At 43.4% G+C, this 27,074-nt stretch overlaps 1 protein-coding gene across 1 annotated transcript in view; it reads left to right on the forward strand.

Annotated features, from left to right (window-relative positions):
• Positions 1-421: 421 nt before the first annotated feature.
• The window catches only part of wwc3 (WWC family member 3), a 172,183-nt gene continuing 145,530 nt past the window's right edge, over positions 422-27,074 (forward strand). The window contains exon 1 of the mRNA XM_052013860.1: positions 422-711. Coding sequence (XP_051869820.1) covers positions 581-711 — 131 coding nt within the window. The 5' untranslated portion in view covers positions 422-580. The remainder of the gene's footprint in view (positions 712-27,074) is intronic.

A 27,074-nucleotide genomic window follows, 5' to 3' on the forward strand; every position in this document is an offset into this window, starting at 1 on the left:
TTATACAACTCAGTAGCCACAGCACTTCCAGTTGCTATAAATCAAGTGACCAGCCACAATAAAGCAGCAAATCTTCTCTGTGCAGCAAATAAATTAAGAAAAAGACAGTAACCAGCTCCACAATATTCCTGTATGCTCTGATTTCCCTTCCCTAAATGGTATTACAATTTCCAGACAAGACACATTCCAAATTCCAATTGAGTTCTCCTTCCAAAAAAAAGTTTTTCTTTGGTGTTAATAATCACAGTTTTGCTTCCAAAGATAATTCGAGACCGCAGGAGGATGGAAAAGATGCATTTGTCAAAGAAAAGACTAACAGAAGGTTCCCCTTGTTTGGGATTGGCCGTCGCAGGCCAACATATTAATAATTAATTACCTCACAGAGCGAGAGAAAAAAAAGTTTTATGCAAATAGCCATACCAATAGGGAATGAGGCAACGATCCTGGCCCGACAGCGACCCAACATGGAGGAGCAGGGGTAAAGAGTCATGAAAGCGGCGTCGGGCGCCTGGCGAGCGCTGTGTGCAGCCTCGGGAGCCGGCGTTTCGGGGCAAGGTGCTTAAAAAGGGGGGGCAGCGAGATGCCGAGGAGGAGGTCGAGCGGCGAGCTGCCCCTGCCCAACGGCTGGGAGGAAGCCCGCGATTTCGACGGCAGGGTCTTCTACATCGACCACAACACCCGGCAGACGAGCTGGATCGACCCGCGGGACAGGTAGGGGTAAAGGGGTGTGGGGGGTGGGCGAGGGGGCCGCGCGGAAGCCCCCTCATTGGGGGGGGGGGAACCGACATGTATCCAAAATAAAAGTGGCGGCGGCTTGAAACAATGTATCGGGTGGTGGGGCTCATGTACACGCACCACACATACTGGGCGCCAGAGATCGGCTCGCACTGACAACTCCCCGGCTGTCACACGACCGCTGACTCTTTAACTTCTTTTCCAGTGAGACTTCCATTACATTTTTGTTTGTCACATCTCTCTCTCTTTCTCTCTGTCTCTGGCATTTGACTGCATCACCCTTCCCTCCTGCTGCCACTAACTTCTTGCTCCGCTCTGAGGCAAGTTTTCCAATGGTTAGTGGGATTTGCCTTCCCTTCTTAACAAAAAAAAGTTTTTTCTTCCCTGTTGACCAAGTTTTAATTTTGCTTGGATCGCTAGTTATCACGTTGTCTGATCTGTTCTGCCAATGGTGGTTATTGTTTGAACTTTTTCCTCTTCCCTACTACCCACCCAAATAGAGGAAATTCCACATCCACATCCTGCTATTTAATTTTTCTGTGTGTGTGTGTTTATTCTCTCCCCCCTCCCCGAATTTTCTGCTATTCAGACTGGTGACAAAACTTGTAATGGGATCAGAATATTCTGCAGTCTTGCAGAATATTGTTACAGAGGGTTGGGAATAGCTCACACCAATCTGGGCACACTCTTAGCCTGTCCTTTCATTGTTAATTTTTGGATCTAAAAAAAATTTAAATTCTTGATGCTGCCTGCACTGGCCAGTGTTTTTCTTTCCTGTGGGGTTGTGTGGAGATTTCCTGTGGTAATCCAACCTTCGGGGCTGTCTGGAAGATTCTTACTATCTGTGTAGGTGCAGAAGCCATTCCTGACACAGGGAATTTATTGCAAAACTGAAGAGAACTATTTGTTTGGAAACATTGAAGTTATGAACAGGGTGTACAAATTGCCTAATGTACATGGCAACCTTCCAGCAGATGTTTTCATATCAATTTTTTTCATGGTGTTAGTTTGTCAGTGTTTTCCATGGTAGAATGGAATGGTATGCTTAAAAAAATCACCAATAAAAATAAAGAACTTCCATTTATATTGTCTTCTCATGACCTTGGGATGGCTCATAGCTCTTAACAGCTAAACTTTTTTGAAGTGTATTTTACTTTGTTTTCTCATTACACGTGTCATGGAATTTTATTGAGAATTTGTATTTTAGGTAATCTGTTTTATAGAACCTGCCTTTCAATATTTGGGCTCAGGCTTTGATTGTTTTTAGCAAGCTTGCTGTATGTAAATTAGCTTCTGCATTCCCTGCATTGTAGAACTTCATATATTTTGAAAAGTGCTTCATTGGTTGTGAAGTGCTTTGGAACAACTTCAGGTTGTGAATGTTATGGTGCAATAAAAATTACTTGAGAATGTAATAAAAATAATTCTACTCTTTGCAGCATCAGATACAGCCATTCATCAATGATTGTTACAGACCCATTTTAATGGAAATTGAGGATATGGTGTACAGTGACCAAACATTGATGTCAAGAATGTAATATGAAAAATATCTTTTAAATGTAACCCTGATGAGAACAAGTTGTCCCTCTTACTCATTTCACGGGAAAGCCTAATTAATTGACGTCATCAGTCTCGGATAGATTGGGAAAGAAACTTTGTATTATAGTTGTTGCATTTTTGGACTGAAGGTTTTCTGAAGTAAATGCAGTTTTATCAATTCATCTGAACCCTATTTGGTGCCTCTTTCTACATGTCAAGTTTATCATTGACTATGATCAAATCCAGGTATGAACAAATTAGATCAGTATCTTACCTGAACCTAGACGTGATTCTCTGTTATTTTTCAAAAAGCAGAAATGCTGTTTGTGTGCCAATATCAATTATATATTTTATTGTAGACAATCAAATCTTTCTCAGACTCAGTTTTTTTTTACACTGAGTCCCTATTTAGCAACTTAAAAAATATTACATGAATCAATTGCTTCTACCCATTATAATCTTGCATATCACAATGATAGAAATAATTCTGTCTTGTACTTCAGATTCATATTATATAATTAGAAATGGAATAGATGGTAATGCAAAACGTAGGCAAATGTGCAGTGTATGTGTGTGTATGTGTATGTGTGTGTATATATATATATATATATATATATAAAACATGAACATAATACATGTAAGTGTAACTTGTGTGCATTGAATTATGTCAAATTACATTGTGAGTTTAGCTTTCCAGACCAGAGATGAATTTCCAGCACATTATTTCCAGTATTTATAGTGAATGAAGTATTTCCAAGACAAACGGAATGAAATATGTATGTACGAAGGCTGATCCGGATAGAGGTCATGAGTATTACTGGGTGAATTTCTGGAAGGGGATGTGTGGATCTGTTGGGCTGGGAGCACTATCTAAATACCTTGAAGGGGCAACAGTGGCTGTTCCCAGTTTTGGACTGAAGAAACAAGTGGGTGAGATGGTTTCTGCGCCAGAAGTAGGCAGTGGAAGCCCAGTGTGGTTCAGGCTTGTTTGGGTATGGGGAAGGGGTGGGGAATGATGTGTACACCTTGGAGGCTGAGGCTAAGCTTGCGACCTGACTAGGCTTGAGAGTAACAATGGTACTTGGAGTGGAGAGGATGAGGAAACGGGGATGCCTTTTGGACTGACTGGGCAGGAAAGCAGTTAACCAAGCAGCAGGGTCCAAAACCACCAGAAAGGTTGACGTGGGGCCCAGCATGCCAGCTGGGTGTTGCCCTGGTTCTTGATCTGATTGGTTCCAGTTGACTGTGCTGCTGAGGAGATCACACGTAAACCAGTCAGCAAACCCAAGGGACTTAACAATGTAGGACACGGATACACATTCATACAGGCAAAAGATGTTCAAAAGGGCTGATCTCTCCAGGTCCCATTTGCTGTAATTTGGAAGTGAACAATAGTTTGTTAAAGAAAGAGTTTGTTAGGAGTTACCCTTGATGACTTTGAATGTTAAAAGCACAATGTGGGGCGGTGTTTCTTTTCCTGTGTCACTTTGGCAGCTGGACCCTGAAGGCTGCAGCAGTAAAACCAAGCACAGAGTTGTGATGTACTTTCCTTTGTAGCTTGCACTCACTGTTGCTTTTTAAGTAATTTTTTGCATACTTCTTGGAATATTGGTTCCTCAAACACAAACAATTGCCTGTGAGAAACATTAGCCACCGCTTTAAAGGTTTGCTTTACGAATAGGTTCCCTGATTTGCAACGTATAAGCAGCAGATGCTGATGAGTGATCACTGGTTACCAAGCAACTGGATGTATAGTATCTGATGTCATGGTTGCCTGTGCATGAAGTGAAGTGTGCATTTAAATGCAAGGCTTTGGTGTTTCAGTTCATTGGCCTGCTAGTCTGGCCCCAAGATACAGATGTCACTATAACAGGCTAGTGTCAACATTTACAATGATTATAAATAGGCCAGCGAAGGAACATTGGAACTGGAGAAGGCCATTCAGCCCTTCTCTAGGCTGCACAAGCCAGGTCCCCCATGTGACAAGGCTGTGTGTGAGGTTTTTGTATTAGTAACGGTGAAGTTGATGCGGTTAGTTTTAGCTGACCCACTGCAAGTAATCTCAGAAATGTTTTGTGCCTTACAACAGTGGTATCCCCTCATGGTAGCAGTGACTCAGGACGTCCTGAAAGTAACAATATAATATCTTTCTTTGTCATGCTCCTCCTCGCCCCGCCTCTCATGTCCTCTTGGCCTGTGCATTCCCCTCTCTCCTTTCTGTGTCCCTCTCTCTCTTTGGTATTGGTATAGTATTACAGATATAGTTTGAAAGTTAGACAGTCATTTCAGTGTGTTTCAACCTATTGCAGTTAGTAAGTCGCTTTAAGAGAATTTTGTGTCTCCACTAAATGCCACGTATAGTAGACTTGGAAAAACAGTGTTTTGAATCGCTTCCCTTGCCCCTTCGCCCATTGCAAATGTCATCCTTTTCCATGTTACCCTGTCATGGTCACCCGCGTCAATCCTGATGTTCTGCCTTGCTCCTTTTGTCTCATGTCTCAGTCTTTTATTGATCCTTAGTTACATTGTCTTTGCTAATTCTGTACATGAATACCTTTCTTCCTTGATTTGTGCAGTTCAACCAATAGCTCTTGAAGATATTTTTCAGAAGATCTTTTCATTGGAAAATGCTACCTTAATTCAAAATTTAGCATTATGGTTGTATCGAGTGCTTGAACACTATTTATTTATTGGTAACTTACTGTAATTTTTGTTTTGCACTGTACTGCTGCCACAAAACAACAAATTTCACAACATGTGTCAGTGATAATAAACCTGATTCATGTTTTAAATAGAGCATTTTGCAAACTAAATCTCTTTAGAGTAACTAATGAAATGTACTTATTTTGCTTCTTACTGTCGACTGTGATTGGAGCTCCTGTCATAGTCCTCTGCACCCAAGGTAGGATTGTGATCCCAGCTGTTGTGTTTGGGGTTCTCTACGGTTGCTCTACCATTGACTTGTTTTGTTCTGTCACTGGAACATCCCATTGCAAGTTGTTGGTTCTCCAACCCAAGAACTCTTTCACCTGCTTTTCATAAATGTTTGTCCATGGAGGAGACACTTGACTCCTTAAGGTGCTGATACCCACAGCCAATAGCATTTCATTATAGGTGACCCCTACGTTACGACTGTTCAGGTAATGGAAATTCACCCTTCGAGAATTCACAAATCGCTACCCAGAAATTTGAGATGTGGAATAAAATTCGCGCTCATGGAATTTTTGTGGAAAACAAAAAGTAAATAAATACATTTTTTTTCTGTTCGCGTTTCTTAAAGCAAGCGCAGATAATGTGGCTTTGTGCTAGAGAAGATTGCATTATGGATTGTTTAATAAAAATGCAACCCCCTGTGATGCAAGGGTCACCTGTACTTTAATAAGTGGTGGGCTTAGGGTATAAACTCTCCACCTGAAGGGTAAGGTCCAAAGCACCTCTCACAGCTACTTTCATGAAACTATGGCCAGTACAGTTTAGAAATAAATCCCCTGGCATATTTTATTCAGTTCCAAGAGACCTTTTTAAGCTTTCTCTATCACTTATAGAGTTGCAGAAATGTGCCCATTGAGTCCGTGCTGACCATCAACACCCTGTTTACACTGTGCCATTGTGCTGGATGTGGCTTTCCTAGCATGTTGGCAATGCCCTCTGCCCATGCAAGTAAGGACTTGATGTCTGTGTGGGTGCCCATTGCAAGATTGATTTGTCCCAAAGGTACTGGCTGTTTTCAAGAAAACCAGGTCTGTGTGTGGCCTGGCTGGTAGCCCTCAAAGTGACTACTATTGCCCTCCAATTGATGAGGTAAGTTTGTCAAAAAAAAATTTATGCATCTGAATTAGGCGCCAGGAAGATCAGGGGTACTTATTTTACAAAGAAAAAAAATAGTTTCTTTCAATGTGCTGCTGCTCTTAAGAAAAAAATATTTCTGTGTCTTTGGGACGGACAACGTCCAAAATATAACCAACCGAGCCTGGACTGAATTCTGTAGGTGTATCGCATTCCAAGCATCTTTGTATTGGATGGCAAAATTGGGATGAGTGGAAGTTGCTGAAATCGTTGCACCTTGAATCTCCTGTGTTCAATATAAGTGGGATACCAACGGAATTAAAGACTCCAGAGAATTCCTCTGCGACTTGTAAACGTGCAGTAGTTAATTACTTCCAATGTGAGAGGAAAAGGAGGTACATTAATCAGTGTCATCTGTCTGTGAATGCAGTACCTTGAAAGCAATCTGCAGGATTTCGATCAAGCTTTCAGCATAGTTTCAAGAGTTAGAGTCTCAGATAGGCATATCATTCGACCGTGTCCAATAACAGTACTGTGCCACGTGATATTGATATATTTTGGAGATTATTGTTTATGCAATTAATCAAATTTGGGTAGTGACATGCGTTCTTGTTACCTCATTAGTGGTCCACAATCTTTTGTACTCTTGCCATGTTTTTATTTTAATGAAGGAGTACTTTAAGATATGTTTGTTCCTGCCTTGAGCTGGAGAAAAATGGACTTGCTGTTATACTGTGTCTTTGCTGATTCTAAGGCATTCCAAAAAAAAAATGTGCACCTGGTAAATTAACTTTGAAGCATTGTTACTGGTGTTCTGCAGGAGGCTTTAAGGTTTGCAGAAAGCAGTGTGAATGTGACCAGATAAGAACACGAGCAATAGAAGGAGTAGACCATTCAGCCCCTGTGGACTGTTCTGCCTTTCAATAAGATCATAGCGTATCTTTTACCTCGGCACCACCTTCCTGCACTAATCCCATATCCCTTGATTCCCTTAATCTGTTTTAGTGAGTATGTTGATGGATAATATTGTCCAGGGAACTCAGGAAATCTGTTCTTCTTTTGAAGTAGTGCTGCCAGAATTTCCGCATCCACTTGAGAGGGCAGACAGGGCCTTGGATTAATATTGTATCCGAAAGACAGCATCCCCAACAAAACTAGCATGCAAGTATTCTTCCTTGTTTGGCTCATTTAAGGTACTGTATAACTTTTCAATGAGAACGATGATTTGGTTTAATTCGGTATCTTGTTCGGCACAGAGATCATGGGCTGAAGGGCCTGCTCCTGTGCTGTTCTGCTCTCTCTCCTCTATTCTGTGATGACACTGGGGTAGTTAGGACATTGCGTCACCAAGTGTCAGTATCAAGCTCTTCCAATGGAAGCAGTTCAGCTTCATGATGACCTTGCTTTTCAGTACAGCAACGGCAAAACTTGCCATCTGTGGTCACTGCACAGATAACAATAATTGGAGTTGGCCACAAGTTTTCCACAAAGTTCCAGGAGCTGCTGTCAATGATTCCAAACCACTGTTTTGTAGCTGCCTTCAGAAGGCTATGATCTGATGAGAACCATGTATTTATAAACTATTTTCTGCATTTAAAGAATGTTGAAAATGCTATGCTTCATTGTCAGGTTTTAAAGATGCACGAAGCCTAATTACTTACTAATGTTCAATAATTTTTAAAAAGATGACTTTACATATGTGGATTATGTTTCCTTCAGATAAATATTTCAAAATGGAACAATTTTCTCTTGAAAATTTCCTTGTTTTCTCTTTTATCCAGTTTGATGAAATGTCGCAGACCTGAAACATTAACTGTTTCACTTTTCGCAGATGCTGCCTATCTGCTGAGTGTTACAAGCATTCTCTGTTTTTCATTGCTATTTTACTTTCTTCAGTTGAAGGTTTACCTGTATATTGTGTGATTTTGTTCCAAGTCACTGACCCACAAGAGAGTCCATGATTACTACTTGGAATTTTGGCAGGTAAACAGTGTGATGGCCAATTAGAATTGACTGTTTTAAGAGATAAGTGCTGAAAGTTTCAACAAAAAGTAATTGGTGTTGCTACTGATTGTTTTGCTAAAACAATAATTTAAAGGCTTGTATTTACATAGCTTTTTTTAGTTTCTACTTGTCTCAAACTACTTAAAATTAAAACACAAAATAAAACTATGTGAGGAAAGATTTGGAGAGAGATGGGACTAGCTAATAGGGTTAGATGGGCATCTTGGCCGGCATGGACGAGTTAGGCCAAAGGGCCAGTGTCCATGCTGTATTACTCTATTACTTTACAACCAATGAAGTATTTTTCCAATCTAACACAATACGGGAAATGTAGCAGTGGATTTGCAGCTCCCACAAACAGCAATGAGGTAACAACCAAAAACTCTGCGTTCGTAATCTTGATAATGGGGCAATGGGTCTGTTGTTCTTTCACACTGTACCTTTGATGTTGCCCTGAGAGACCGTACAACTCTTCATTAGGAGGAGATCTCTGACAGTACAGCAGTCCCCCAATGCTGCAATGTGGTATCTGCCTTGATTTTTGTTTTATCACTTGCTTCAGTCTCTGGAGCAGAACTTGGATTCTGTATCTTCTGACATAAAGCCGAGAATGCTACCAACCAATCCATGACTTTTACTGGCAGGGAAATGAAATGGATGTTGCTCCAAAGCCCGCAACAAGCATTCTGTTGACTCTGTATTTAAAAGGCTGTGAGATGTCAGTGGTTTTAATGCTGGTACAGCCCTTGCCATTTGCATTCCAATCCTTAAACATTTCCTTTCTCTATGTAATATCATGGTTAAAGCCCAAACCTTTTTCCAAATACCCATATGTCTGAATAAAATAGTTTTTTTTGCTTCCTACATTTTTTATTTTTAGGTTTACTTCACCAGTTTGTACCAAAACTAGGCTAAATGGGCAGAACACTTGTCTTTAGAGTCATAGAGAGATACAGCATGGAAACAGGCCCTTTGGCCCTCCAAGTTCATGCTGGCCACCAAACACACATTTTTACATCAATCCTGCCCTAATTCATTTTACTCTCCCCACATTTTGATGAATTCTACCACTCACCTACACACCAGGGCAATTTACAATAGCCTATTAACCTACCAACCTGCACATTTTTGGGATGTTGGAGGAAACTGGAGAATCCAGAGGAAACCCACGTGGTCACAGGGAGAACGTACAAACTCCACACACAGTGTCTAAGGTAGGATTGAACCCTGGGTTTCTGGTGCTGTGAGGCAGTAGTTCTACTATCTTTGCCGCTGTGCTGCTTTGAGTGAAGAGATTATGGATGTAAGACCACCTTAATAAACAAGCAAATATTCCAGGCTGAAACTGCCCTCTGAGCTGGGATGTTAAACTGCTTTCTTCGGTGAAGGTAAATGATTCCTAAACACTATCTTGAGAAGGCTTGGGGAGTTTGTGCACAATTTGGCCACTGCATTTACTATATTACAATAGTGGCTCCACTTTGAAAATCTTAACTTTGCCATGATAAAGGATGACTTGAGGTTGTCAAAAAACATGAAAAAAAATAGAAGTAAGAGTAGGCTACATCATTAGGAAGCTACCCCCATCATCCCAACTTCTCTCATTTCTGCTAGTATACAGAAATCTATTGATCCCAGCCTTGAATGCACTCCGTGATAGAGCATCCCTCTGGTAGCCCCCTGTGGTAAAGACGACATTAAATGTCCCCTCATTTCACAAATAGTTGACCCTTTATCCTAGACTGCCTCAGGCTCGCCAGCTGAAGGAATCGGGCCCTTGGTAGTTACCCTCTCAATTCCTCTCAGAATGTGTGCTGTATGGATCGAGCATTCAGCACCTGAGATTGTGTTAGAATAGGCAGTAAGAGATCAGCTGACTGACCCCTCAAGCTTACCCGTACTTGTGAAGTGTAGGCCATTGTGACTAAATGTTTCCTCTCTCCCACAGTCATCTAATTTCCAGCAGCAGAACTATTAAAATGTGAAGCAAATAAAATGGGCTGCAGGTGGATTGAATTTCTGACCTGCTCAGGTGATTAGAACCAAGCCTATCAGTAATTCTGAAACACAGAAGTGAGCATCTATAGCAATTCAGTTCATAAGTTGTTTATGATCATATATGGGTGGTAAAACAGGATGAAAATAACCTCTCATTTGTTGTTCTAGCCTGATATTTTATCATTTTTCTTTTTAAAAAAAGAAAGCTAACCTAAACTATAGTTGTTGCCAAAAGATACTTCGGGTTTGGAAAATTTCCTGATCGGCTGACGATTAGTACAGTGCCTTGTCATTTTTTTGTTGTTTGTTTCTAACACTTTTGGGTAAGTCATGTTCGAATTAAATGGCATTTCCAGCCCCAGAGGCTGAATGCTTTGACAAAACGTGGTGCCAAAGGGTGTTGGTAAACCCTGTGGATGTAATCCACCTGGGGCATTTCATGGGTAAACTGGCATTGCAAACTTTTTGTTGAATTTGAGGGTGTTTTTATTTTAAATTATCATTGTTGCAGGACTGAACACTTTTCTAGCAAAAAAACCCAGTGTGGTTTATGGAGACTCATGTCCTTGTTTTAGATTATGATCTTTATGTTATATTTGCATGTGTAATAGTCCACATGCAGCAGACAAATGGCAGTTACCAGCTGCCAAAATTCACTGTGGTTCAGCTGTATTATGTCTTCTGGGACCACGCAAGTTTTGTCAACTTTGTGTACCATCACTGCAGCATTAATAATAATCAGAATTAACTGGCGGCACCCAGATGTATTTTGGACTTGAGGAGGACCTGCCTATGAAGTGTGTCTAATTCTTTGTATTTGCACACATCTTGTCAGATAAGTGTAACAAAGGAACTGACTTTCATGGTGCCGTTTATAGCCTTGATGTCCCAAACTGAGGTTCTGGTCTTCACATGTAACAGACAAATATGGTCAGACACTTGTGTTAGGAATTATAGAAATCCCCTTGCACAGTGAAGTTATCTCAAGGTACCCTCACAATTTCACAAAACACCACTAGACACGCATCCTGATCCAAATCTGCATAAATTAAAATTTTGCAAAGTTCTAAAAATGTAGATGGAGCATTTAAGCCAAAGAGTTGTACAGAATAGAAACGGGCCCTTCTGCCCACTGAGTCCTTGGCACCATAATCCACCCATCTGCACTAATCCCATTTTATTCCCATCACCTGCCCCCAGATTCTGACCCTCGCTATGCACTAGGGGCAAAATACAGCGGCCATTTGACCTGCTAATCTGCACATCTTTGGGATGTGGAAGGAAACCGGAGCACCCGGGGGAAACCCACGCGGTCACCGCGCAAATTCCACACGGACAGCAGCACCAGAGGTCAGGAATGAACCCAGGTTGCCGTGAGGAAGCAGCTGTACCAGCTGTGCTACAGTACTGCCCAAAGGGTTACATCTGCTATACTGAGGCAGGACATCAGAGGTTTTCAAACTGTACCTACTTCAGTTTCTGGTGATTAATGCAGACTCCTGGGAGGAAGAAAAATCATTCTTCCTTTCTACAGAGATCCCCAGTTTCAATAAATTGAATTCCTATCAAGGAGCTCAAAGCACTTCTCCTTCACAGCTGAGCTTTGCTTCCTCACTCTCTGATCTCTGTTAAGATTTAGACCTTCAGCAGAGTTGCTGTCTGCTCCCAAAGCCTTGTTGTTTTTCATTTGGTGCCTGGTGTTGCCATGAGGTCTTGTGCTCATCTTTCCAGAGGGGGCAGATGTGGGTCCAGGGTTGCTGGAGCATCTCTTCCGCCCCAAGGCCATTACTACTGGCTGCCGTGCACCTTAGCCCAGCCTGTCGCTGAGGGAATGCCGTTCAACGATGGCACGTGGCTGGGGGCTGGGCTGCTGCTGGAGCGTGAAGGTGGACTTGCAGAGAGTTGGGGTGCTGAAGTGAGGGGGATAGCTGTGGTGGCTTGAGAGCAGAGAGCCAGAGGAACGGAGGGAGGAGGGGCAAAATGGGAGGTTGCCTGAGAGAGGGTGTAAGGGTTGGAGAGAGATCTGAGGGAGGCAGTTGAGGGCAAACAGAGAGATTCAGAGACAAAGGATCAAGGGTGAAAGAAAGAGTCAAGTGGTAGTGGTTGGGAAGTGGGTTTGGGGAAGTTGGGAGGTGGCAATGGACACTGGGATCTGTATGAGAGTCAGAGAGAGTGTGCCTGCTGACAGGTGCCTGTACACCTGCCTACCTAGATGTTAATGCCCATGCAGCAAAGCCTGATCTGCATTCAACTTGAATCTCCTTGCCAGGAGACCAGACCTCACTCTGTCAAGTGTCGTGCTGCAAGAAATTGCATGTGGACATCTTTCTGAAGGCAGTATAAAGATCAGGGCCCCTGTGGATGGTCCCAGCAGTGACAGGGCTGCATGTACCTTCGTTATCTTAGCTCAGAAACTTGGACATCAACATTGCCACCCTGAGTAGTGCACACTGAGCAGCTTTGAGTTCCTGGGCGTTAACATCTTGGAGGATCTATCCTGGGCCCAACACAGTGATGCAATCACAAAGAAGACATGCCAGCGGCTCTACTTTGTTAGGAGTCTGAGGAGATTTGGTATGTTGCCAAAGACTCTTACAAACATCTACGGATGTACGGTGGAGAGCGTCCTGACTGGTTGCATCACCAGCTGGTATGGAGGCTCTCATGCACAGGATCGCAAGAGGCTGCAGAGGGTTGTAGACTGGGCCAGTTCCATCACTGGTACAACCCTCTCCATGATTGGACTTCTTCAAGAGGCAGTGCCTCAAGAAGGTGGCATCCATCACTAAGGACCCTCACCATCTGGGACATGCCCTCTTCTCGTGACTACCATCGGGGAGGAGGTTCAGGAGCCTGGAGACCTGCACTGAATGATTAAGAAGCCACTTCTTCCCCTCCACCATCAGATTTCTAAACGGTCCATGAACCCAGGAATGCTACCTCATTATTCCTTTTTGCACTATTTATTTATCTTTGTAATTTATTGTAATTTTATGTCTTTTGCACTGCTGTTTTTGCAGAACAACAAATTTCACGGTCACCTAAATCAGTGATAATAAATCTGATTCTGAGATGGCCAAGGGGGTACATCCTCTGGAAGGATGAACTAGATGAAGGGTGTTGTCTTCGTGGAGTGAACTTTGCCATCAACAATGAGTTAGACTGGCATTTCAGAGACTCTTCCTGTGGAGCGTAAGTGACTCACGCCCCCCCCCCCCCCCCCCCACCCCCCAGCTCACCCTAAAATTTGGAACTAGTATGTTAGGGCCAATGGCTGATGTGCTCCGAACTTGGGGTAACGATGTGATCAAAGAGAACTTCTGTTCCGATCTTAGAAAAATAACCTGGCCCACATCCCAGACGGCAATGGACTAATCCTCCTGGGCTGCTTCATTGCCAGGGTCAGGAACAACGCAATGCTCCAGGGCATGCCTGCTCTTTCACTTTCTGCAGCTTTTTTGAATGAGGCTGTTTAGTTCCTACCCATGGGTGCCAAAAACTGTAAAGTCATGAGCCATGGATATAGATTTGTGAGGAACTGAATCAATCCTGTTCAAATTAATTTCCTGGCCAGTGGTCAAGAGGTTAGTGTCCCAACCTTCTGGGTTGAATTTCTCTCAGTGACTTGTAGTAATGCATCATTGAACTTGAAGTGAAATAGATAGCAGTTAATTAAGGTTTCCAGGATATTGTTGCTGTGCACCTAATAGGTGGTAGAATTTTTTTTCTTTTATTTGTAAATGTATATGGGTTTAAATACAGATGGAAAGTTGATAACAAATGCTGACAATCTGGAATAAAAATGAGAAATGCTGGTAATGGAACTGCTAGTTAGTCAGCATCTGTGAAAAGGAAGATCATGCCACTCCTGGTCCTGGTCTGCTTTATTATCCTGGCCTGTTTTTCCTCTTCCCCAGCTGCTATGCATTTGCATCATTTTCTGTGTCTGCTTCAGATTTTGTGTACATTATGAAATAAAAACATGTTCCTGCATAAATGAAGATTGCATCACTAAGGACTGTAATGGGTGAACATAAGTAACAGAGGCATAAAGCAATGATTGGGAAGCAGCATAATTACTGGAAAGGGGGAGATATCAAGCTGTTTGCAATCATGGGATTACTCTTTCAAGAGGCAAGTATAGCCATAATCATAACCAACTAATTTCATCAGTTCTGCTTGGAGCTCATGGTCATAGAATCATAGAACTGTATTGCATAGAAATGGGCCCTTCGGCCCAACTCCTCCATGCTGACCTTGATGCCTATCTATGTTAATCCCATTTGCCTGCATTAGGCCCATATCCCTCTACTCCTTTCCTGTCCAAATGTCTTCTAAGCATTGTAATTGTATCTGCCTCTACCACCTCATGTTACAGCTGTACTAGATGTCGGTAAGGCCATATTTGGAGTACTGCGTACAGTTCTGGTTGCCCTGCCATAAAAGGATGTCTTGAATTCAAAGGTGCAAAAAGGATTCACCAGAATGTTACTGGGACTGGAAAGCTTGGGTTATAAGAAGAGGCTGGATAGGCTGGGACTTTTACCCCTGGAGTGTAGGAGGCCGATGGAGGGGATCCTTTTTATAGAGGTGTATAAAATCCACGAGGGGCATGGATAAAGTGAATAACCAGTCTTTTCCCTGGGGTAGGGGAGTCCAGAACTAGAAGGATCATTTTAAAGTGAGAGGGGAAAGATTTAGAAGGGACCCAAGTGGCAACTTTTTCACACAGAGGATGGTGAGTATATGGAACAAGCTGCCAGAGGAAGTGGCAGAGACGGGTATGGTTATGACATTTAAAAAGCACTTGGACAGTTACGTGTTTAGGAAAGGTTTAGAGGGATATGGAACTAGCTCAATTTGGAAACTTGAAGCATGGAGAGTTGGGCTGAATGGCCTGTTTCCATGCTGTAAAGCTCTATGACCTCCTCTGGCAGCTCATTCCACGTTACCTACCACCCTCTGGTTGGGGAAAAAAATTTGCTCCTTAGTTCTCCTTTAAATTTCTCCCCTTGCACCTAAATCTACGCCATCTAGTTTTAGATTCCCCTTCCCTGGAGAAAATACTGTGACTATCTACTCGGTCATTGCTGCTCATAATCTTATAAATCTCTATAAAGTCACTCCTCTTACTCTTCAGTGAGAATAATCCCAGCCTATCCAATCTCTCCTTGTCACTAAAGTCCTCCATTCCACCGACATCCTGGTGACTCTCTTCTACACTCTCTTTCTAATGCTACTGCGTCCATCCTTCAGTGTGGTGACCAGAACTGTATACAATACTCTAAGTGTGGCCTGACCAATGTTTTGTGCAGCTACAACTTGACATTGCAACTTTTATGCTTGATGCCCCAACCTATGAAGGCGAGTGTGCCAAATGCCTTCTACACTACCGTATCCACCTGTGTCACCATTTTCAGGGAACTATGAACTTGCACCCCAAGATCTCTCTGTCCATCAACACTCCTAAGATCCCTGCCATTTTCTGTAAATAGCCTGCCAGTATTTGATGTCCCAAAGTGTATTACCTCACACTTGATTAAATTCCATCTGTCACTGCTCCATCCAACCTTCCAGCTGATCTATGTCCCTCTGAATCCTTAGACAACCTTCTTTGCTATCTTTGACGCCATCAATTGTCATGCCATCAGGAAATTTACTAATCAGACCACCTACATTCTCATCCAAGTGGTTTATATATGACAAATGGCAAAGGTCCCAGCATCAATCCCTGTTGTAAAGCAGTGGTTTCAGATTTCCAATCTCATAATCTAGGCTGGCAGTATATGGTTTCATTGTCGGAGGTGCTGTCCTTAAGCTGATGCTCTGTCCATCAGCTCTTATCAATGCAAAAGGTCGCCTAGCATTGTTTTGTAGTAGTACAGTGGAATTCTCCCTGGTGTCCTCTTCAACATTAAACCCAGAAACAAGTCCAGGGCAGGTTCATTAGCTACTACTCTGGTGATGCAAGACCTCGAACAAATTGGCTTCTACGATTCCTGTAATGCCACTGCGACTGGCCAAAGTGCTAATTCACCTTTGAAGATCTTCAGGGAAGAACTACCAAACAGGTATCTTTTACAAGAGTCCTTTCATAATTCCCAGACACGGAAAAGGATGTTTCTCGTGGTTTATTTTTGTGCTGTTATCTGTACTATGAGAAATGTAGTTACTCGAATAACTGGAAATGGGTTGAACGGTAATCGCATCACCACATAACTCCTGTGAAAGGTGGCATGCTAAATTGGTGACTCGCTGCTCTGTGATTTGAGAATCTCATAATCTGTGTCTGGGCTATAATTTCTTATGTTTGCTGAACAGCTGGATTGGAAATGGGGGGAAAAATACAGATGCTGGAAATCTGAAATAAAAACTGAAAATGCTAGAAGCACTCAGCAGGTCAAGCAGCACCGGTAGACGGAAACAGTCAATATTTCGGGTTGAAGACCCTTCGTCAAAACTGGGAACGAAACAGAGAAAAGGCACTTTTAAGTCAATCTTTTTGCTCTTTCCCAATCCTGACAAAGGATCTCTGACCTTAAACATTAACTCTTTTTCCCTTTCCACAGATGCTGTCTGACCTGCTGAGTGTTCCCAGCATTTTCGGTTTTTAATGCTGGTGTATGCAATCCAGTTATAACATGTAAGCTCTTTGGCTGGTGACAGTGATGGGGGAAGGGGCAGTAAGATTTCCTGTGCTCCTCAACTTTGAGTTTGGTAATAAGAGAAATTATATGGAACTTCACCTCTGGGAAATTTTGACTTGGATATATTTGATCATATCTGACTGTATTTTGGTAATAAGTGCTGTGTGAATTGCTTGCACACCTGTTGGTTTTGATTGGATGCTACAAGTCTCAACTATTCTGACTGCATAAATTACACTTTTTTTTGTTGCATTGTACTGATTCAGTATCTAATGTGGGAATGATTTGACTTTATTAGTACCTGTACGATATTTTCCATATCGCTCCAGGAAATTTGTAGTCATCCTGCAAGAATGTGGTCAAATAGGATTTTATCTCTTGTCCACAAGTTGCAGTATGTGCTGTATTTGCGTTGCTTGCCAAGGCTGTGGTTGTTACTCTAGAACATGTGCGTCACAAAGACATAACTAAGACATGAGTTCAGCACTTTTGCACCTTAAACAACTGCTCATTGTGAGGATGTGGTTAAATCAGTGATTCACCTGTAAATATTTATTTGAAATAATCTTTATTTAAATGTACAGGACTAGATGATTCCCAAATATATTTCCCTTGTAAAGACCATCTCTAAATGCCCTTTCATTTGGGGTCTTAACAGGCTGCAGATATGTGCCTTCAGAATAGTGTTCTATTCAGTCAAGATGACAGGGCATGGTTATACAGTGCCATTAACCCAGAAAGACATGCTATTCAGATGAAATGCAATAATTTCAAAAAGGAATTGAAAAGTAGACATTAAATTGGTGAAACACTAGCTTCTAAAATATCTCATTAAACTGACTTGCCCTCTTTTAATTACACAGTCCAGCTACGTTTTGTTGTTTGGATGCAACAGAGTCGGACCCAGGAGCCAAAGCATGGTGAAAGTGGGAAAGCTCAGCCCAAATACCAACATGAAAGATGAAGCAATAATATCTTCTGGGACAGTGGATAACAATAGTTGAAGAGAACAATAGTTGCCTGGAAATTAAATGCAAGTGGTTCCTGAAACATTGTAAACAGTTGGAGTTAAATTCAGTCGTGTGTGTGTGTGTGTGTGTGTGTGTGTGTGTGTGCGCACTTTTATACAATTGATTGAAGTGTCGGTGAACTGAATAGAGGACAGTAAGTTTGTTTGCATCTGATCGGTTTGCTCCTTTTTCATTTTTGTATCAGGGCTTGACTGAGTGTATCCTTTGAGTAAACATTGAACTTCAAGATTTAAAAGAAAAGACTCGTATTTATGCTGCACATTGCAGAATGTCCAAAGTGCTTTGCCACCAATGAGATAACTTTGAACAACTGTATTCTAGGACATGACACATGGACTGTTTGTTCGTAGCAAGATCCCAAAGCAGCAATGTAATGATAACCACAAAATGGGGAGGTACCTTGTGGCTCCAATGACTTGCGTTCAGTCCTGACCTCCGGTGTCATCGTAGCGGTTAGCGTAATGCTATTACAGCGCCAGCGACCTGGGTTCAGTTCCCGCCGCTGTCTGTAAGGAGTTTGTACGTTCTCCCCGTGTCTGCGTGGGTTTCCTCCGGGTGCTCCAGTTTCCTCCCACATTCCAAAGACGTACAGGTTAGGAGTTGTGGGCATGCTGTGTTGGCGCCAGAAGAGTGGCGACACTTGCGGGCTGCCTCCAGCACACTCTCAGTAATGCAAAAGGACGCATTTCACTGTGTGTTCCTATGTACGTGTGACTAATAAATAAATATCTCTGCAACTATGTTGGTTTCCTTGGGGGGGCAGTGTGGATGGGGTCCCATTTTCCTCCCATGTCCCAAAGGTTGTTGGGTTAATTGCCCCTTGTGTACAGGTGAGAGGTAGAATCTGGAGGAGTTGTTGAGAATGTGGGGAGAATGGCATAAAAAAAGGAATTAATATAAAAAGGGTGCTCAGTGGTTGATGTGGACAGGATGGGCCAAAGGGCCTGTTTCCGTGCTGTAGGACTCCCTTCTTTACCCTCTGAAGTGGATGCAAAAGATCCCATAGCAAGAACAGAAGAGCTAACCAGGTGCCCTAGCTGACAGCACAAATTGCCAGAACAGACTTAACTGGTCATTACCATATTGCTCTTTGTGGGACCTTGCTAAGTGCAAATTGGCAGTGTAATCCTTTTAGAAAAGTGTATTGGGTATAAGGAACTTTATAATTGCGAAAGGTGCTATATAAAACATCCCACTGAATGAGTTCCCTGTAGTCAGCACAGTCCATCCTGGGCATTAAATTATATCAACACCAGCAGTGATATCAGGGCTGGCTGCTCTGAATTCAGGTTTGAAGTGCAAGTTAGCATCATCATTATTGCCGATGCAGTGTTTCTGCTGATATGTTTTAAGGTAGACTGAGCAATTTTACCAGAGGTGCAAGGGCCCTATTTGCCTTTCTTTCAGAAGCTGTATTCAAAATGTGCTTTGGGAAGAGCAGTTTGTTTGGTTTCAGTGTGGATGACAGATGGGATGGTGTTTTGTGGTGTTCTGTGATTGTACCCGTAGACTGCTTTGTTCATTAATTGCTTTTGCCCACAAGTCAATATTGCTTGGCAGCAATATCTCTTTTGCAAATGTCCTGCGTGGATTAAGCACTTAATAATGTTACTTTAGCAGTTTCATTCAGGAATAAGAATAAAAGCCCGAATCTTGGGCTTTGCATGAGGCTGGTAGATTAGTGTTCTGTTCCATCCTAATCCCATAGCATGTACAAGTGCACACACGCACCCACGCAGACACACAAACACAACTTGCGTATAGATGGGCTTTCTTGAAAGTTTATTGTTGCAAGACTTGAACCTTTATTTGTGGGATATGCTACTGGGTAATCTTTTGCAGTCCAGCTGTTTTATACATTTTGTGCAGCCACTTTTGCTTGTAAGTAAAATTTGATTTTGAAAATCTAGCATTCTTTTTAAACTAAACTTCCATGCAAGTTTAAAATTCATGAAAGTTTTCAGCACATCATACCGCATTCAATTGTGAATCTGTTGAATCATCCTTATCCCCTCCCACTACACTCTCGGGCCCTGATGGAAGAGTATGACCTGCATTCTTGAAACTCCCTCGGGGTGGGAGGAGGAGAGTTGGAACAAATGCTTAACAGTTTGAAAGGAGGATCCATTAAATATTTTTAAAATGCCCAAATGGTAATAAGTTGTGGTTAAAGCAGCTTTTCCTTTAACAAATGCAGTTGCAGTCATAACACGCAGGAATTGGATTTGCATTTAGCAATTGTATGCTTTTGAATCAGTTGTACTTCACTGCTGCAAAGCAGTTGTGCCTGTCCTCCTTTACACAGGGATAGGCGTTCACTGTTTATTTCAGGATGTTGAACATCCTGGAACAATTAAGCTTGAGGATGGGTGCAATCATTGAGCAAGGTGGTGAGGACAGACTATAAGAAAATTAGGAGCAGGAGGAGGCCACTCAGCCCCTCAAGCCTGCCCTGCCATTTGTTAGGATCATGGTTGATCTAACCCAACCTTCATCTCCTCATCTGTGCCAGTTCCCATAGTCCTCAGTTTTTTTGATCTTTCAAAAAATGTATCTACTTCTTTAAATACAGAAATGATCTAGTCTCCACAATCCTCCTGGGTGGAGAATTCCAGAGATTCATCACTCTTTGCAACAAGTTGTTCCTACAAACCTCAACTTTAACTGACTGCCCCCTAATCTTGTAACCATGTCCTCTTATTTGAGATTTTCATGCTAGTGGAAACATCTCAATGTATAACCCGTCATGCCCCCTCAGGATCTTCTGTTTCAGTTGAGGTGTGGTGAGGTATTGGATCAGCATGTCGGTTTGTGATATTATATCTATTACAGAAACCTGGTTGGTGATGTGTAGGTCTGGCGGCACAATGTTCTGGGGTAACAGCTTGACAGAGGTGGAGGTAAGAGAGGAGGGAGAGTTGCACTGTTGAGTAGGGAGAATGGTAGAGAGAATATCCCAGGCAGAACCTCCAGTGAGGCCATATGGGTAGAACCTAGAAATAAGAGGGGTAACACACAAAGGAGCTGGGGGAATTCAGTGAGTCAGGCAACATCTCTGGATGGAATTGAAGAAGGGTCGAGACCTTTCTTCATTTCCATCCCTAGATGCAGCCTGACTCAAGAGTTCCTCCAGCTGCTTTGTGTGTTGCTCCAGATTTCCAGCATCTGCAGCCTCTTATATCTCAATAAAAGAGGGGTGATCACTTTGATGGGATTATACTGAAGCCAACGGGAATTAGAAGAGCATATATGTAGGGAAATCGCAGATAGGTGTAGGAATAACAGGGTTGTAGTAGTACATGATTTTATTTTCCCTAATATTGACTGGAACTCCTTTGGTGCTAAGGGATTAGATGGGGCAGAATTTGTTAAATGTGTCCAGGATAGTTTTCTGAAGCATTATGTTGATGGTCCTACCAGAGAAGGGGCTACACTCGATGTCCTCTTGGGAACAAAGGCTGGGCAAGTGATTGAAGTGTCAGTGGGGGAGCACTTTGGGACGAGTGACCATAATTCTCTTAGTTTCAAGATAGCCTTGGATCAAAGATGGAACTGGTCCACAAATTAAAGTTCTAAGTTGAGGCAAGGCTAATTTCGATGGCATTAGACAGGAACTCTCAAGTTGATTGGGAGAGGCTGTTTGCAGATAAAGGGACGTCTGGCAAGTGGGAAGCTTTTAAAAGTGAGATAGGAAGAGTTCAGGGCCATTATTGAGTGAAAGGCAAGGCTGACAAAATTAGGGACCCCTGGTTATTGAGGGTCTTGTCAGGAAAATGGAGGAGGTATACACAAGATCACAAGACAAAGGAGCAGAAGCAAGCCATTCGGCCCATCGAGTCTGCTCCATGAGCTAAACTAAACTATTCCTATCTAGCCCCAATTTCCGGCCTTATCCCCATATCCCTTGATACCTTGACTAATTAGATCCCTATCAATCTCCTCCTTAAATGCTCCCAATGATCGGGCCTCCACAGCTGTATGTGGCAAAGAATTCCATAAGTTCACTACCCTCTGGGTAAAGAAATTTCTCCTCATTTCTGTTTTAAACGGGTACCCTCTAATTCTAAGACTGTGCCCTCTAGCCCTGGGCTCATCCACCAAGGAAAACTGCTTAGCCACATCTACTCTATCCAGTCCTTTCAACATTCTAAGTATTTCTGAGGTCCCCTCTCATTCTTCTGTACTCCAGAGATTACAGTCCCGAGAGCCGACAAACACTCATTGTATGTAAGCCCTTTCATTCCGGGAATCATCCTCGTAAATCTTTTCTGAACCCTCTCCAACATCAGTATATCCTTCCCAAGATAAGGGGCCCAAAACTGCACACAGTGCTCCAAATGAGGCCTCACCAGTGCCCCATAGAGCCTCATCAACACATCCTTACTTTTGTACGTCATACCTCTCGAAATGAATGCCAACATAGCATTCGCTTTTCTTACCGCCGATCCGACCTGGTGGTTAACCTTTAGGGTATCCTGTACGAGGACCCCCAAGTCCCTTTGCACTTCTGTACTTTGAATTTTCTCCCCATCTAGATAATAATCTGCCCATTTATTTCTTCTTCCAAAGTGTACAACCGCACATTTCTCAACATTGAATCTCATCTGCCATTTCTTTGCCCATTCCTATTCTCTGCAACCTTCCTATTTCTTCAATACTCCCTAATCCTCCACCTATCTCGGTGTCGTCTGCAAACTTAGCCACAAAACCATTTACTCCATAATCCAAATCATCGATGCACAAAGTAAAAAGAAGCGGCCCCAACACCGACCTCTGCGGAACACCACTGGTAACCAGCAGCCAACCAGAACAGGATCCCTTTATTCCCACCCAATGCTCCACCCATTCTAATATCCTTTCTGTAATTCCATGGGCTCTCATCTTATTAATCAGCCTCTTGTGCGGCACCTTGTCAAAGGCCTTTTGAAGGTCTAGATACACAACATCCACAGCCTCTCCCTTATCCACCCTACCTGAGATTTCCTCAAAAAACTCCAATAGGTTGGTCAGGCAGGATCTTCCCTTCATGAAACCATGCCGGCTTGGACCTATCTTGCCTTGCACCTCTAGGTATTCTATAACCTCATCCTTGAGGATCGATTCCAATAACTTTCCAACCACCGATGTCAGACTAATAGGTCTATAATTTCTTTTATGCTGCCTCCCACCTTTCTTGTACAGCAGAACTACATTTGTGACCTTCTAGTCCTCCGGAACCATGCCAGAGTCTATTGATACCTGACCTGGAAAATTATCACCAATGCCTCCGCAATCTCTAAAGCCACCTCCTTCAGAACCTGAGGGTGCACTTCATCCGGTCCAGGAGACTTATCTGTCCTTAGTCCATTTAACTTCCCGAGCACCTTCTCTCTAGTAATCTTGACTGAACTCGGTTTTATCCCCTGAGACCCCTGACGATCAGGTATATTGCTGATGTCTTCCACAGTGAAGACTGATGCAAAATACTCATTTAGTTCCTCTGCTATCTCTCTGTTATCCAGCTGGTACAAGCAGCTGAGAAAAGCTCCTGTTGATTACTACCTGCTGTCCTTAATTGAAAAAAACATGGAATTGTTACAGCAATCTAGTTAAGTGGGGCAGACTCAGAACATACCTTGCAACTAAAATCTGGGCGTCTGCTGAGTACTCTGGGTCACCTTCAACAGCAGATTAACGTTCCAATACCTGATGACCCAGCATTTCCCTCACTCTACCATTCCCATCAAGTCAGAGGACCAGCTCTGGAAGCACATCTACTCTTGAACGGTGGTGAACACTTGGCGGCCAACAGGAGGCAGAGGCTCCAAGAGCATCCTCGTCCTTGGTGACAGTGGAACCAACGTTTGTGGAAGTTGAGGTTAAACTATTTGCAACCCACTGAGTGGATGTTCTGTCTCTGCTTTCTCATGAGATCCTCACAATTACAGAAACCACCCAATTCTCTTTACTCTGTACAATATCAACAAACAGCCGAGAGCACTGGATACAGCAAAGTCTGTGGGACCGGACAGCATCCTGGCTTGTGCTTCACAGTCGGTTGATCACGTACTCAGCAAGTGAAAATCAGAAAGCTGCAGGTGCTGAAAATCGAAAAAGAAACAGGACAATCCTGGAAATACTCGGCAGGTCGGGCCGCACTTGTGGGAAGAGAAGCAGGGTCACCGTTTCAGGTTGGAGACCCTTCATCAGAACTGAAAAGGAGACAAAAGAAGCTTGTACAGTTTCAGGGGTGGTGGGGGAACTGGGTGTCTCTGATAGGGTAAAGCCAGGGTGACTGACAAGATGTTTACTTTGACTTTCCACTCCTCTCTCATATTCCAGCCTATCCCCTTCTGAACATGCAGCATTCTGTTCACTAAGAACCAACCCCAACATCATTATCAAATCCTCTGTCAATGGTGGTGCTGTTGTGGTCTGGCGAACTGGCCTCTATCTCGCAGAAGGACACCTCGTATCGCCCTTTGGATCATGGCCCTACCATTGAACATCAGGCCATGGTCACCCAGACAGTCATGGACCACATTTACTCAGGAGATCTTCCCTCCAGCTTTCAGCCTTGTGGTATCCCAGCCCCGCAGAGTCTGTTCCATCTCCTGCCTAAAATCCACAAGCAGGACTACCCTAGCAGACCCATTGTTTCAGCCTGCTCTGCTTTTTTTTTCCATATAAAACGTTTATTAGCTAAAAGCACTACAGAAGACTACAAATACCAAATATATACATCCAATACAGAAAGGACCAGCTAATCCACGACAGAACTTCAGAGATTACCATAAACTAACACCTGCAAAAACACACACACGTCATTACGCGCGCTACCGCAACACTCAATACTATATCAAAATTTTATTGGTGTCGTCCATGACACACGTGATCCCCTGAGGGGCCCACCAAGCGCGGAACTCGGCCAGGGCGCCCGCGGAGACCGCGTGCTCCCGTTCCAAAGACACCCGCGCGCGCACGTAAGCGCAGAAGACGGGCAGGCAGGCCGACTGGCCGGAACCCTCAACCGCCCGCCGCCGCGTCCCGTGGATGGCCAGCTTGGCCAGGCCCAGCAGAAGACCCACCTTCAGCCTGCTCTCCCCTCACCAAACTTATTTCTTCCTACCTCTATTCTATCCTTTTCTTCTCTGGTCCAGTCCCTTCCCAGTTATATCTGCAATACCAACAATTCTCTCCACCATTTCCAGTTCCCTGGTCCCAACAGACTTGTCTTAACCATGGGCATACAATCTCTTAACACCTCCAACTTCCACCCACACCAAGGTGGTCTGTGGACCCTCCGCTTCTTCCTTCCCAACCAGTTCCCCTCCTCCAACACACTCAGTTGCTTGGCTGAACTTGTTCTCACATTAAACATTTTCTCCTTCAACTCCACATGCTTCCTCCAGATCAGAGGTGTAGCTATGGGCACACCCATGCGTCCCGGGTATGCCTGCCTTTTTTTGTGGGATATGTGGAACAGACTTTGTTTCAATCCTACATGGGCCCACTCCCTCATCTCTTTCTCTGGTACTTTAATGACTGCAGTGGTGCTGCCTCCTGTACTTGTGCAGAACTCAACAGTTTAATCACTTTTTCTGCCAATTTCCACCCTTTCTCCTCCGCCTCCTCCACCGCCCACCCCCCGCCTTCAGACTCTTTTCTACCTTTCCTGGATCTTTCTGTCTCCACCTCAGGAGATAAGTGAGCCACTAACATCCATTACCTTTGCTAACAAAACCATACCCCCTAGTCATCCATTTCTCCCTCTGCTCTTACACCCCTCTATCAGGATGGAAGAAGGATAGAGTTCCCCACATCCTCTGCTTCCTTCCCAACATCCTCCATATGCAACAAATCATTCTCTGCAATTTCCACAACCCAAAGAGATTGCACCTCTGGATGCATCTTCCCCTTTCCTCCCCTTTCAACATTTTTCTCACGGATTGCTCCCTTTGTGACTCCCTGGTCCACTCTTCCATTCCCACTGAAAACTCCCCTTACGGCACTTTCTCTCGCACCTGTTCTTTCACCTCTTCCCTTCCCACTATCTAGGCACCCAGTTTTTCTAGTTGAAGCTGCGATTCACTTGTACTACTTCCAATCTAGTGTACTGTATTTGGTGTTCACAGTGTGATTTCCTCTACATTGGAGAAACCAAACGCAGATTGGGTGATTGCTTTGTGGAGAACGTGGTGTCCAATCCGTTGGGGTGACCCTGAGCTCCCTGTTGCTTGTCATCCTACTCCCTCTCTGACCTATCGGTCTGTTGCCTTCTGTATCGTCTCCACTTGAGGAACCGTACCTTATTTGGGCACATTGCAACCTTCTGGGCTTGGTATTGAATTCTACATCTTAAGGTAACTTGATTTTTTCGGTCGGTATCAGTCATCCATTTGTAATATTAACTCAGCTTGCTTTTTTTCCTCTTTTTCCTTCTCTCTGGGAGTGGAGGACATACCCAGCCTGGCCTGCTCTGCATTTTCCAACTCCCACATTCTTTTTGGGTTCTTTTTGTCCATGTTCTCACCCTGTAACTGCTCCCATTCACTCATTGTCCAGACAGACTTGTTTACAGCTTATCCCCATGGTTACCTCAGTTTCACCCTGTCAGAGACATTCTCCCTGCAGCACCCCCCCCCCCCCAACCATCTCTGCAGCTATACAAGCTTCTTTTGTCTCCTTTTCAATTCTAATGAAGGGTCTCCAACTGAAACATTGGTTCTGTTTCTCTTCCCGCAGCTGTGGCCTGACCTGCTGAGTGTTTCCAGCATTTTCTGTTTTGGTTTTAGATCATGTACTCATACTGTTATAGTATAGTTACAATACTGGTTTGTACCCAGCTATGGAAAATTACTCTGGTGTTTCCTGTTTACAAATACGCAGGATAAATCCAATATTGTCAATTATGCATTAATCTACTCTCAATCATCAATCATCAGATGGAAGGGTTTGTTGAAAGTGCTACTTATTCACCATAAACCTCGCCAATGATCCTCAGGTTTGCCCAGGACTCCTCAACTCCAAATCTCATCAACTCCAGATCTCATCACAGCCTTGGTCCAAACATGGAGAAAGGCACTGAGTTCCAGGGTGAGATCAAAGTGACTGCCTCTGACGCCTGAACAAGTGAAGCACAGGAGTCCTGGTAAAACTGATCAGTGCAAAACAAGGAAATTCTCCACCGACTGATGTGTCTTTCACCAAAGTTATGTGGTTGTGGAGGTTGGTCATAGCACTAGGTCATTTCTGTGGGCCAGTACAATCATCTTTGGCTGCTTCATTAATAACACTACACCATGAGACGAGTAGTAGAGGTGTTAGCTGCTAGCTGCACAATGTTCAATCTCTT

This window comes from Pristis pectinata, chromosome 4 (genome assembly GCF_009764475.1).
Source record: "Pristis pectinata isolate sPriPec2 chromosome 4, sPriPec2.1.pri, whole genome shotgun sequence".
Taxonomy (NCBI): Eukaryota; Metazoa; Chordata; class Chondrichthyes; order Rhinopristiformes; family Pristidae; genus Pristis; species Pristis pectinata.